We start from the raw sequence: 13,814 nt of genomic DNA, 5'->3' as shown, positions 1-13,814 counted from the left end.
GTTGTCCAAGTTCCCCGGACAGCGCGAGCTGCTCTCATTAAAGTTTCATTAAGAGTTAATCAATAAGAGTTAATCAGTAGCTGGACTAGTCTGATCATGTGAAACGGTGACTGGTCCCCTGGCGGTGTCTCTGTTAACTCTGGAGCTCTGTGGCTGTTGTTCGTGTTTCTCCGTCAACTTTACAGACACTGTTAGCTTCCTTAGCTAGCAGAACCTCCAGCCCTGCCAGAGGGCTGATGGTTCGATTCCCTTCAGGACCTCCAGCCTGTCAGAGGGTTGAGGGTCCGATTCCCTTCAGGACCTCCAGCCTGTCAGAGGGCCGAGGGTTCGATTCCCCCTTCAGGACCTCCAGCCTGTCAGAGGGCTGAGGGTTCGATTCCCTTCAGGACCTCCAGCCTGTCAGAGGGCTGATGGTTCGATTCCCTTCAGGACCTCCAGCCTGTCAGAGGGCTGATGGTTTGATTCCCTTTAGGACATCCAGCCTGTCAGAGGGCTGAGGGTTCGATTCCCTTCAGGACCTCCAGCCTGTCAGAGGGCTGAGGGTTCGATTCCCTTCAGAACCTCCAGCCTGTCAGAGGGCTGAGGGTTCGATTCCCTTAAGACTCCTTCATGTGATGGTCATGTCTGCTGTGGCTTGTGTCTGCAGTGTCACAACCAGTGACTCAATTAAACACACCAACGTTAGTCACAATGTTTTTCTGTTATCAGTGACTAGTAGTCTAGTGGTCTTTGTTATTGTAAATGACCATCATTCATAATGAGGTCAATACTTAAAGGGGTGATATTATGCTTTTTAGACTTTTCCCTTTTCTTTAGACTGTTATATGAGGTATGTATACATGTTTTACGTCTGCTAAGCTAGAAAATCTAAGTCCGAGCCAGGGGGAGTATTCGTGCCCACGAGAACGCCCCTCAATAAGGGAGTGAAACAGCTTGTTTGCCCTCAAACTTTACTTCCGTAACAGTGTGAAGTCAGACTGTGCAGTGGGCGGGGCTAAAGTGCTGAAGTCCCGCCCACAATGTTTACAACTTCTCTAGGGCGTGAATTTGACAACACACGCGCAAAGAGTGCTGACCAATCACAGCAGACTGGGCTATTCGGGAGGGGGGCCTTAAAGCGACTTGATACAAATCAGACCGTTTTTGAAAGATGCTGAAATTGGTTTTGCAGAAATGAACAGTGTGAAAATAATGATTTTAACATACAGGCATGTAACCCTATTCTAGTAGTACCCCCAAATGCAATTTATAACCATAAAAGGATTATGGGATCTTTAACACTTCTGATTGAAGTGGAAGAATGACCTCTTGGCTGTGTCTCATGTCTCCTGTGCTTCAGATGGTGGAGAGGGAGACTGCCCTGCTGAAGAAGATTGACATCAGTGTCGCTGAGTCGGAGAAGAGGAGTGGGAAGAACACGGTGAACATGCAGGAGACCTACACGGTGTACCTCATAGAGATACGGTGGGTGGCGCTCCAGTCTATCTCACTGGGGGCGGCATGTGGCTCAGGAGGTAGAGCGGGTTGACTGGTAACCGGAAGGTTGCTAGTTCGATCCCCGGCTCCTCCTCCTAGCTGAGTGTCGAGGTGTCCCTGAGCGAGACGCCCTCACCCGGACTGCTCCTGACCGGCTGGCTCCACCGTCGGTGTGTGAATGATGGTTGTCACTTTGGATAAAAGTGTCAACAAAACTCCCTAAATGTAAATATCACCATGGCGCTTAGAGATGGTCACATGTTTATCTATACATAAAGGCACATGAAAGATATATCATAGTCTTAAAACACGATAGCTATCTCAAAACGATCAAAATATCTCAACAAGCAGAGTTGCTTTGTTTTGCTAAATGTTTTCGTTGCAACAAGTCTTCATGTTGCAAACAGCATGCACATATGCACTGCTGTGTTTGAGTGTGTCTGATGTGTGGTGCTCAACATATAACAGAAGGTGTTGGGATGATGGTAGGTCAAGAGGGAGAGCAGTCGGGTGGTTATAGGATGGATTCCCAACCGAACCCACTCCCATGTGGGTCTGGATCCAGACTAACAAGAGAGACAAGAGAGAAGAGAGACAATAAGGGTTTTGCCATTTCCGCTCAGTGGTGTATAACTGTGCTCCCAGATGTAGACAGAGCCTTGCGGTGAGTGAAAGCAGGAGCCTGGTGACTGTACCGCTGACGTCTTGTTGATGTTTGACGGCCTGTAGACCCGCCGGCGCTGCGGAGGGTGGCCTGCCGCTGGGGGACTCTCCCTGGAGGCGCTACAGTGACTTCGAGCTGCTCAGGACCTACCTGCTGGTCACCTACCCCTTTGTGGTGATCCCCCCTCTGCCTGAGAAGAGGGTGAGTGGAGGAGGGAGGGAGGGAGGGAGGGAGGGAGGGAGCGAGCCACTGATAGCGTTTGTCTCCTTCCTGGTTTCCAGACTAGTGTTTTTTAATACAATATTCAGTTTGAATGTATACTTATTTAAAATAGTAAAATAAAAACCTTGAGTTCATCTCCCCCTTGCTAAACATCCTGAGCAGGACCCTGCTGTTCACTCAGGTTCCTGCACAGTATTTAAGCCGAGCCACTGAACATGAATGGGATGATAACACGGCTCCCTGCTGACTCTCTTCTTCGTGAATCGTCTACAGGCAGAGTTTGTTTGGCACAAGCTGTCTGCTGACAACCTGGACCCAGACTTTGTAGAGAGACGCCGAATGGGTTTGGAGAACTTCCTGATGAGGGTGGCATCGCATTCGGTCCTTTCCAAGGACAAGACTTTCTATCAGTTCCTTACAGAGGTCAGAAGACACGCACGCACGCACACACGCATGCACGCACACACACACACCGCGTGTGCGTGTCGTGTGTCTATGAATCACCTGTTCCCTGCCCGTCCAATCAGCAGCCTCTGGGAGGACTCTGTACATGTACAGGTCTATGCATGCTACCGACAAGAGGCCTTCAGTCCCTCACCGTCCGTTGTTCACGCGCAGCGCTCTGTGCTGTCCTTCTCTCGTGTCTCCTCAGGAGAAGGGGTGGAGGGAGGCGGTTCTAGAGACGGGCTTCCAGGACAAGGTAATGAACCAACCAGCCGCTCAGCCCCCCAAGTCCCTCGTGTTGCTGGAGAACAGCACAATGATCCATGTCGCATCTCGTTCTCCCAGGCCGACTCCAGGCTCAAGTCGCTGAGCGCCACGCTAAGAGTCAAGAACCCTGACAAGTAAGTGTGAGGGTTGTGTCACTTCTACATGGGGCGGCAGTAGCTCTAGGAGGTAGAGCCTGGTTGACTGGGAACCAGAAGGTTGCTAGTTCGATCCCCGGCTCCTGCTATCTGAGTGTGGAGGTGTCCCTGAGTGAGACGCCTCACCCTGACTGTTCCTGATCAGCTGGCTGTCGCCCTGCGCTGTGGACTGCCCTGGCGGTGTGTGTGAATGGTTGTAAATCCCCTAAATGTCAATGTAAGTGAAGACGTGCGGTTGTCAACTTTGTGCCTCATATACTCTAGTCCAAGAATAAAGTATGTTATTGTACTTTATTCTCTGTCATGTCGTTCCCTAGTTTCCCAGCCGTTTTGAGAGGGACTTAGGAAGGCACAGTATAATCATCCATGTACTGATCCAGTTATTGACCTGAGTCTATGTCCTGTTTGTGGCGTGTAGGAGCTTCACGGATCTGAAGCAGTACAGCGATGAGCTGAACAGCGCCATCTCCCACCTCCTCCGAGTCCGAGCTGTGAGTGACTTCATCACGTTGCACTATCCTCCTGCATGTGGACCTCATCACAGTGTGGGCCATGCCTGAGGTCATAGTTTCAGCTGTGGTTATATGTGTATACAATCTTCTGTATCTACCCTTTATTATCCTCGTGAAAATGCGAAAACGCCAGGAATCCCTTTGTTCCTAACTCTAATGTTGTCAATACTATTTGTTTGTCATCGTCATGGTGTTTAGCTCTGAGCCGTGAGTATGTCTCTCACTGTCTGTCTGTCTGTCTTTCTGTCCCAGAAAGTAGCAGACAGGATGTATGGGGTGTACAAGGTCCATGGGAACTACGGGCGGATCTTCAGGTGAGAGCAGTAGACAGGCCTGGACCAGGTGTCAGGTTCCTGGTGTCAGGTTCCTGGTGTCAGGTTCCTTCATATGTCAGATACGGTACGGTGCGGTCAGAGTTTGTTTTTAGGCGGCTATTTGGTCGTCGTGAGCAAAGTGCTTCCATATATTTTATTAGTATTATTATTTGAAGCTGCGGTGTCCGTATCGGAAGTGGTGCCAATAGAGGTACTGCTAACCCCTTACATGTGATCATGATGGCACGCTGTGATTGGTAGAGACCTGCTATTAGGACAACAACTAGGGCTGTACCCAACTCACGATTTTCCATGTCCACTCCTGATTCACCAGTTTAATCTAACCGGCTAATACATGGTTTTACTAAATCCAATGAAATGTTTTCTAGTTTAACACGTATTACGGTAAGCAGCTTATGGAAGCAGGTGGAAGTGACAGGAGCAGTGAAGGCTGAATCCAACCTTAGCATCAAAGTAATCTAAAGCCAGAAGCCTAAGGCCCACCCAGCGGTGGTATAGCAGTGGTAACGTCTGGACCCACACCTCTCTTTGCGCCCTGCTGTCACAGTGGTAAAACCCTTGTTCACTCTGTTACTGTCACTCACCAGACACACCGCGGATTGTTAGTCCCCCGCTTATGAACGTCTTGTTCCAGAGCATGTAGATCCAATATCCTCTCAACTTGAACTCTGTTTGACTCGATCAATACTCTGTGGATCAATCCACAGTTCTTGACTCTTGTGGAATTACGTCCTTGAGTCGCACACAATCAAGCCGATCAATACAGGCAGGACTGAAGGACTGTGAACGTGCACAGTCGGGATGTTTCTACGGTGAAGACCTTCAGGGTTTCATGTTGCTCTTCCGTCGGAGCCTGAAGTGAGCCCCGGTCTCCCATGGTGCAGTAGTTCTCCTGAGAGCATTCTTTTCTCTCTTCCATGATCATCTGTCATGGATTGGCTGTATTTTAAGCCTCCATATCATGTTCTATCAGGTTATTATAACGCACAAACAAAAAGAATAAACCCTGCCATTGTTCCACTGAGTATTCGAGTTAGGGCTGTCAACGAATATTCTAAATTCAAATATATATTCAAAAAGACAAGACATTCGAAGGTGAAAATTTATATTTGAATGTGGAAAAACACACACACACCCGCGGCATATTTGGGACAAGAGTCGGGACCTTAAATTGCTCGCACAAAACTCTTGATCAGCACTCAGCATTTGTCTATTGTTGTTAATTTAAACCAGTATGCGCAGAGAGAGTGAGGGGAGCGAGAGAAAAAGTGAGAGCGAGGTCTGCGGTCTTGGCCATTAGTTAATTGACTTATTTTTGTGTAGGTAATATGTTGTCAAATATGTTTAAACTTAAATGAACTACCTATACAAGTAGTTATGTCTCGTTGTATTAGTTTGTCCTGTTATTGACGTAATGCGCGTCATTGACATAATGTGATATAGATATTCAAATAGTTCGAATATATGTGGTTTTTTTTGCGTGAATATTCAAACGTCATTTTTGAGCAATTTTGACAGCCCTAATTCGAGTCGACGTGGGGCTCAATGAACCGCGATGTGTCGTTTTTAGGGCACAGCCCTGGCAAAATCTTCTGCACACACACAATAATGTAGAAGGTCTAGAGAGGTCTATTAGCTGAAGCCCAGATTTACTTAGCTTTTACTTAAAATGCCAATATTGCACACATGTTAATGTAGTTAGCTTGTGAAAGGAGTAGATTTGGATTGTGGATGCACACTTTCCAATATATTTGAGAAAAAAGAATTTAAAAAAAAAGAGATGAGCCGCTGAGATGTCCTGTCCTCCTGGCAGTGAGTGGAGCGCCATCGAGAAGGAGATGGGGGACGGACTGCAGAGTGCTGGCCACCACATGGACACGTAAGACATCAGCACACACACACACACACACACACACACACACACACACACACACACACACACACACACACACACACACACACACACACACACACACACACACACACACACACACACACACACACACACACACACACACACACACACGCGCACACACACATCAGCACACACACATCAGCACACACAGTCCATGCTAGACACATGCAGAGGCGTTCAGTGTGGTATAGAAACTGTGTGTGTGTGTATATATAAACGGTGAGTGTGTGTATATAAACTGCATATCTTTTTGTGTGTGTGTATATAAACTGTGTGTGTGTGTGTGTTCCCCAGGCACTCTGCATCGGTTGACGACATCCTGGAGGAGGAGGAGCACTACGCCGACCAGCTCAAAGAGTACCTGTTCTACACGGACGCCCTCAGGTACGTTAGGAGGAGGCTGACTGACGACCTACCGTCAGGTACGACCGGCCGCTGTGTGAGGTCGCACCTCTGACGACCTACCGTCAGCAGCACGTCACCGCTCACCCTACAGCCCCACCCAACACGGGGCCCCGAGCCAGGAACCGCTCGGGGCCCCGTGTGTCTGCTCGTGGGAGTTTGCCACTGTGTCATGGAAGTGCTTAAAACCTGGAAACGAAACTCCAGCAGGAGTCACTGAGGGTCCATTGTGGTATAGAACGAGCTGCAGGATGCGCTTGTTTATAAAGTTCAACTTTTGTCCCACCCCTTCGATATGCCACAATCCCCCGCCCGCCCGCCCGCACGCACGTGAGTCTTCCCAGAACCCAGCACACTTCCAGCACGCCTCCAATACAAAGTGAACGGGAGGCAGGGGCCACACTGGAGGACCCGCGTTTGGTGGGGCCGTTGGGGTCCTGTTGCTGGAGGCAGCTCGTGGAGGTTGTGCTGTTTAGCCAGACGGTTGGCCTCCTCCTCCTCTCGGCGTCTAGAGGAGTCTGTTGAGGTGACAGAAGGTCCTTGAGGGAGTGACAGAGACCGCAGTGGACTTCAGGAACAGAGGGGGGCTGAGGACACCTAAAGCTAACCTAGCTTAGCTTGGTTTCTAATGAACATCCAAATCTTGTACTTGCTCTACTTTTATAATGTTTGTAACACTCCAATAGTATACTATGCGTGAGGCGTGGGAATTGGCATCAATTTGACGATTCGATAGTCTTGCGATATTTGGGCCACAATTCGATATTATCGCGATTCTTAACGTATTGCGATACAGCGAGTATTGCGATTCGATTCTGCGATCTATTGCGATTCATGTCCCCCATATTATTCGAAGGCATAACAAAAAATCAGGAAATAAGACTGTTCAACTCACTTCAATTGTCACATTCAATTCTGTGAACAGCATTATCTTCTACACATGTACTAAGTGCAAAAACTTTGACTTTGAGAGTTTTGACTTGAACATTCAGCACACAGGACCTAACAGGAGTAATTATTCTCTGAATAGGAGACCGCTCACATGAATGCTGAGCTCCAGCACATAACTTACAATTATTGAAATAGAATAGAGTAACAAAGTGTAGAACAAAAATGTGTACTGCTAGGGTCCAGTCCTGTTGGCTGAAAGTTCATCAACCAAAATGTTAAATTAATTTTGGAATATTGGCATATTGTATTCCAAAATTAAGAAAAAGGAGTTCAGAAAAAGGAGTTGGTCAACATGCTACATGTTTTCAGAGTAAAAAAAATAAATATATATTTTAAATATTTCAATACTTTGCGCTACTGTATCGATATAATTGCGTGCGTAAAATATAGATTTATTTTTTTTCCCCCCACCACTTCAAAACGAACGTAGGAGCTGGGTTCACCTGCTCATCATCTCATATCTCCAGGGTGAACACAGATAAACAGACATGCCGTGTCTGAAGAGGGCCAGCGCCCCCATGTACACAGGGATCAGGACTAGAAGGCCAGGGCCAATGGGGAGAGGGCAAAGAAAAGTCAGCCACGCCGCTTATGCCCCCGCTGGGTTCATGTGACGCAAATGAACCCATCAACGGAAAACATTAACATGATAAACATGATGAAAAGCACCAATCACAACAACGACACACATCACAACAAGCCATAGTTCTGTATTTACTAAACAATATTTAGGACGTATTTATTTTTCATTTATCTATATTATTGAGTGTATTTTAAATGATACTATTTTTCTTCATAAAATCCCAGGGAGCACTTGCAGTACCCTGACATACCACCAGTGGTCCGTGTGCCACAGGTTAAAACACTGCCCTAGTGGTCATTTGGAGTAATGACACGTTGTGCAGATCGTAACGTTGCACAGATGTTGTGAAAAAATTTGTTGTGTAACAAAAAAAGTATTGTGTTTGTAGGTCAGTGTGTCGGAAACACGAGCTGATCCAGTATGAACTGGAGACGGCTGTACTGGACCTGGCCAGCAAGAAACAACAGAGAGAGGAGCTCACCACCGGGGTAACACGCACGCACACACGCACACACACACACACACACACACACACACACACACACACACACACACACACACACACACACACACACACACACACACACACACACACACACACACACACTGTAAACGTTGGGCCTTCTCCAATAAGTGACACGCTAGTCGGACATGCAGGGGTAGTATACTGTGTGTGTGTGTGTGTGTGTGTGTGCATGTGCAGGCGGTGCGCGTGTTCTCTCTGAAGGGGATGAGCAGCAAGCTGTTCGGCCAGGAGAGCCCTGAGCAGAGGGAGAGCCGGCTGGCCGCTCTGCAGCAGAGCATCGAGGCCTCGGAGGACGCCGTGCTGGACAAGAACCAGGAGTGCAGGCAAGGCCCCCTGCTGAGGACCTGTGTGTGTGTGTGTGTGTGTGTGTGTGTGTGTGTGTGTGTGTGTGTGTGTGTGTGTGTGTGTGTGTGTGTGTGTGTGTGTGTGTGTGTGTGTGTGTGTGTGTGTGTGTGTGTGTGTGTGCTCTGTTCTTGGGACTTGAACTAGGAATGCAGAGTCCTAACGTGTTGGCTCCCACGTTCTGACTATCTCTCTATCTGGTTTGGTTGGGATTAGTTTCTTTGGAATAGAATGATGACTGCAGGCAGGTCGTAAAGTGTTGGTGCACGTGGCCTGTCTCTGGCTATCTCTGCATCAGGGTGCTGAGGACCAGAGCACTGCCAACACTCCTGTGCTCAGCTTGTTTATACCTGCTTGTGCAATCAGCTTCTGCCACAGCATGACCCTTTCCATGTGAATCCAGTGACACGCTTATTCCTTTACTACTTCCACATTAAGCAGACGCTTTTAGTGGAAGTAACTAGGTCGACCGCTATGGATTTCTTAGGGCCAACGTTTCGTAACCGGAATACGAGACTGATTCCCCATGTATTAAAAACAAATGACGTTATTACCAGGTGCAGTCAGGAACGAAGACAACGCTATATAAAAACGATTCATACCAGGGATCGACCCATATGTATTTTTTAGGGCCGATACCGTTACAGATCTTTATTTCATCAGTCTTAGTCGATGACCGATACGCCAATACCGATGTTCTTGAGCCGATATTTGGAGCCGATACTGCTTTTGCTTCTTCAATTCACATCATAAACATGACACCGATGATAACAAATGTTACAAGGCTAAATTTAAAAAGGAACATTCATTGAACTGTATGTAAATCATGACGAGAAAAAAATCGGCAAGCGGAAGCACGTAAAAAACGCAAATATCGGCCAAAAATATCAATATCAATATCAAGTCAAGTCAATATCAAGTAATCAACCTGCTGTCAACAAGTTACAGTTGACAATAGTGCAATGTAATTGGATAAAAATCAGAAAGGGGGGCTGTTTACGTTTGGTTGTAGTCTTTTCGCTCGGTTCTAGCCCTACTAGAGACGGAGAACCGAGCGAAACAACCAAACGTAAACAGCCCCCCGTTCCGTTTCCGGCCAGCGAGCAATGAGTCTTCCAACAGAAATCAATGGATTTACAAAATGCGATGAATGTGCAATAAAACACGACAGAAACTGTATTTCGCTACGATACATGATTTGGAACATCAACGAACACCACTAACCACTCGGTGAGCTGCACATTTCTGAAAAATAACGTTTACGGTTGTTTTAAGGACAGGTTTGTAAATGCCCGTCACCAGCCATTCTGAAGCAGGCAGGGCGATTCGAAATGAGCCAAATACCAGAGACAGGAACAATCGTCAACATGTCGGTGTCAACCGCTCTATTTCGTCCTAGACAAACCAGAAAGGGGGTTCAATGTTCAAAATACCGAAATTGTCCTTTAAGGCAGGGGTCTTCAACCTTGGGGTCACGACCCCAAGTGGGGTCGCAGAGGTACTGCAGTGGGGTCACAAAATTATTCTTTAAAATAAAATTAACATGAATCCATGAATCCAATTAACATGAATCCAACATATACTTTTTCAAATATGCAGGCAATAACAGTTATGTTAATGTGTATTCATGTTATTATTCATGTTTAATGTGTATTTTCAGTAACTAACATATTACATTTATGCAACATTGATGAAAGGCTACCCATGAATCATTGCGGTAAGATCAGTATGTGACACCTTCATAGCAGCGATTGAGTCAGGACCTCTTATCAAAATAACTGTGAGTTAGGTATTTGAGGTCTTTGAATACATTTTGTTTAAAATAAATAAGTTATTTCAATAGCTTTGTTACTAAGCCTTATTATGGTATGCACAATAACAAGGTATGTTTATACATGACACTATAGTTTGTCCTACATGTTATTGTAGGCCCAGTTTAATATTTAACACCGTTTTATACACTATATGTAGTGGGGGGTCCCAGCTCAGTCACTCTTCAGCTATGGGGTCCTTGGCCTAAAAACGTTGAAGACCCCTGCTTTAAGGTGTGTGTGTGTGTGTGTGTGTGTGTGTGTGTGTGTGTGTGTAGGGAGTTCATGCGGGTGTCCTGGGAGGAGGTGCAGCGCTTTAAGGAGCAGAAGGACAGGGAGCTGAGGGAGGCCCTCATCAGCTACGCCATCATGCAGATCAGCATGTGTAAGAAGGTCAGTCACCATGGCAACCACAACACGTGACCCGCACCATGTGACCCGCAACACGTGATCCGCCCCATGTGACCCACACCATGTGACCCACACCATGTGACCCGCCCCATGTGACCCGCACCATGTGACTGGTACTCATCCGTAGCAACAGCCCGTCGTCGGGTTACGTTGGCACCGTCCCGGGAACGGCCAGGAACGGGTTTCTTTGGAAGTCCAGACGGGTTCTGTGGTTCCTGAGAGGTGCTTTACTGTTCTGTTATTGAGAAGAGCTTTACTGTTCTGTTACTGAGAAGAGCTTTACTGTTCTGTTATTGAGAAGAGCTTTACTGTTCTGTTATTGAGAAGAGCTTTACTGTTCTGTTACTGAGAAGAGCTTTACTGTTCTGTTATTGAGAAGAGCTTTACTGTTCTGTTATTGAGAAGAGCTTTATTGTTCTGTTATTGAGAAGAGCTTTACTGTTCTGTGGTCTTGAGAAGAGCTTTACTGTTCTGTGTCATTGAGAAGAGCTTTACTGTTCTGTGTTATTGAGAAGAGCTTTACTGTTCTGTTATTGAGAAGAGCTTTACTGTTCTGTGGTCTTGAGAAGAGCTTTACTGTTCTGTGTTATTGAGAAGAGCTTTACTGTTCTGTTATTGAGAAGAGCTTTACTGTTCTGTGGTCTTGAGAAGAGCTTTACTGTTCTGTGTCATTGAGAAGAGCTTTACTGTTCTGTGGTCTTGAGAAGAGCTTTACTGTTCCATCACTGACCCACCGGTCCGTCCCAAGTCACGCATTTAAAGCAGTATATGTCTCCAAAACCTTTAGCCTCCGATTAAAACAATGGGTCCCGACCCCCTCACCAGAGCACCCTCTAGCAGTGGTCAGGGTGCTCCAGTGGTCGGGTCCCGACCCCCTCACCAGAGCGCCCTCTAGCAGTGGTCAGGGTGCTCCAGTGGTCGGGTCCCGACCCCCTCACCAGAGCACCCTCTAGCAGTGGTCAGGGTGCTCCAGTGGTCGGGTCCCGACCCCCTCACCAGAGCGCCCTCTAGCAGTGGTCAGGGTGCTCCAGTGGTCGGGTCCCGACCCCCTCACCAGAGCACCCTCTAGCAGTGGTCAGGGTGCTCCAGTGGTCGGGTCCTGACCCCCTCACCAGAGCACCCTCTAGCAGTGGTCAGGGTGCTCCAGTGGTCGGGTCCCGACCCCCTCACCAGAGCACCCTCTAGCAGTGGTCAGGGTGCTCCAGTGGTCGGGCCTTACTTTAGGTGTACCTGTCGGTTTGACACCGGTCCAGCAGGAGGCGCTGCTGCTCTACCAGCCCGTGTGCCTGTGTGAGTTTCCAGTTTCATGGCTCCCATGTGAGACCACGGAGCGAGTGTTTTGACAACAACAAAAGGACCGCGTGAGCAAATCTCTAAGCGGCCACGCAGGGATGCTTTGCATCGTTATGGCTCTCAGAGGCATGACTTAGATCTGTACCTCCGTGTGTTGGGAAAGACAGCGCTCCCGCTCAAGTCATAACTGGTTGTCGTCTTCCATGGTCTTATCGCCCCCCATCTCTCTCTCTCTCTCTCTCTCTCTCCCCCTGTTGCGCCTGATATCCTCCTCCTCCTCATCCCAGGGAATCCAGGTGTGGTCCAACGCCAAGGAATGCTTCAACAAGATGTGAGCTGTCCACAGCCCCCTCGCCGTCCCCTGCCAACTAGCCAATCTAATCGCAGAGGATGGGGCTCCCAACCAAATCGGTGTGCTGGCTTCCGGGACCCATAACATCGGTTTCCAGTGCGATTGTAGCATTTCAAGTGCTGCACGCTAGAGTCTGCCCTGCACGTAATGCCAACGATGATTCCACTATGCCTCTTAGCTCCAGGTGTGTTTACAGTACTGACACCACAGGTGTAAATAGCAGAGGAAAGCTTTTTACTTTGTGCCTTCGTAATGTTCATTCACAGTTGCCTTGTCCCTGGAGACACTAACAAATGTTCTATGTTTTTCTAGTTCCCCTCACATTGTACGCCGTGATTGTACGCATTTCTAAACTGATGTCTCCTGCTTGTCTGTTTAATCCTGAGAAGATCAGCGCACGTTCTTTTTTTTTTTTATTGTTGTTTTGAACTTTCTGAAAATACCTTGGTGACGAATCGATGACTCACCGGCATACCTGTGAAGGATGTCCCATGACTTTTCTGTTTGCTGAAGTATGATTCATGCATCAATACCAATTAATAATAACCGTTTATCTCTCTGAGAATCTATTGGTGAATGTGGTGATGTTTTCATTATTAAACTGCAATGATCTCAGTCTCTGTCTCATCTCTTACTGTCTTTTTCTCTGTTTCTCTATCTTCCTCTGCCTCTCTCTCTGTCTGTCTGTCTGTGTCTGTCGGTCTGTATCTCTCTCCCGTCAGTCTTTTTGTCTATCTCTCTGTCTCTGTATCTGTCTTTCTCTGTCTCTCTCGCTTGTCGGTCGGTCTGTCTTTGTCTCTCTCTCTTGTCGGTCTGTCTTCCTCTGTCTCTCTGTCTGTCTCTGTCACAAACACCATAATTAGAATTCAGGCTCTCCTGCTGCTCAGACAGGAGACATTTGTTGTTAACTGCTAGCCATATAAAGTTTTCCCCGGAAGCATTGAATTGTTTGTGCCTCCATAGAACCTCACAGGTTTCTGAGCTGGTCCTTGAGTGAGTGGGCCAATCAGGTCCTCTCTGTCCGGGTCTGACCGGATCAGGTCCTCTCTGTCCGGGTCTGACCGGATCAGGTCCTCTGTCCGGGTCTGACCGGATCAGGTCCTCTGTGTCCGGGTCTGCTCACTGCTGACCTCCAACTGCCTTTCTCCAAACT

The 13,814-nt window shown here is 47.6% G+C and overlaps 1 protein-coding gene across 1 annotated transcript in view; it reads left to right on the top strand.

Annotated features, from left to right (window-relative positions):
• Positions 1-13,276, top strand: part of snx4 (sorting nexin 4) — a 13,487-nt gene extending 211 nt beyond the window's left edge. Inside the window, exons 2-14 of the mRNA XM_084478160.1 lie at positions 1,340-1,464; positions 2,206-2,341; positions 2,636-2,785; positions 3,015-3,062; positions 3,152-3,207; positions 3,647-3,719; positions 3,993-4,054; positions 5,889-5,954; positions 6,285-6,374; positions 8,315-8,414; positions 8,630-8,775; positions 10,884-10,998; positions 12,597-13,276. Coding sequence (XP_084334286.1) covers positions 1,340-1,464; positions 2,206-2,341; positions 2,636-2,785; positions 3,015-3,062; positions 3,152-3,207; positions 3,647-3,719; positions 3,993-4,054; positions 5,889-5,954; positions 6,285-6,374; positions 8,315-8,414; positions 8,630-8,775; positions 10,884-10,998; positions 12,597-12,644 — 1,215 coding nt within the window. The 3' untranslated portion in view covers positions 12,645-13,276. The remainder of the gene's footprint in view (positions 1-1,339; positions 1,465-2,205; positions 2,342-2,635; positions 2,786-3,014; positions 3,063-3,151; positions 3,208-3,646; positions 3,720-3,992; positions 4,055-5,888; positions 5,955-6,284; positions 6,375-8,314; positions 8,415-8,629; positions 8,776-10,883; positions 10,999-12,596) is intronic.
• Positions 13,277-13,814: the final 538 nt, after the last annotated feature.

Source organism: Micromesistius poutassou, assembly GCF_964030765.1.
Source record: "Micromesistius poutassou genome assembly, chromosome: 14".
Classification (NCBI taxonomy): Eukaryota; Metazoa; Chordata; class Actinopteri; order Gadiformes; family Gadidae; genus Micromesistius; species Micromesistius poutassou.
This window is presented reverse-complemented; position numbering and strand designations above follow the sequence as displayed.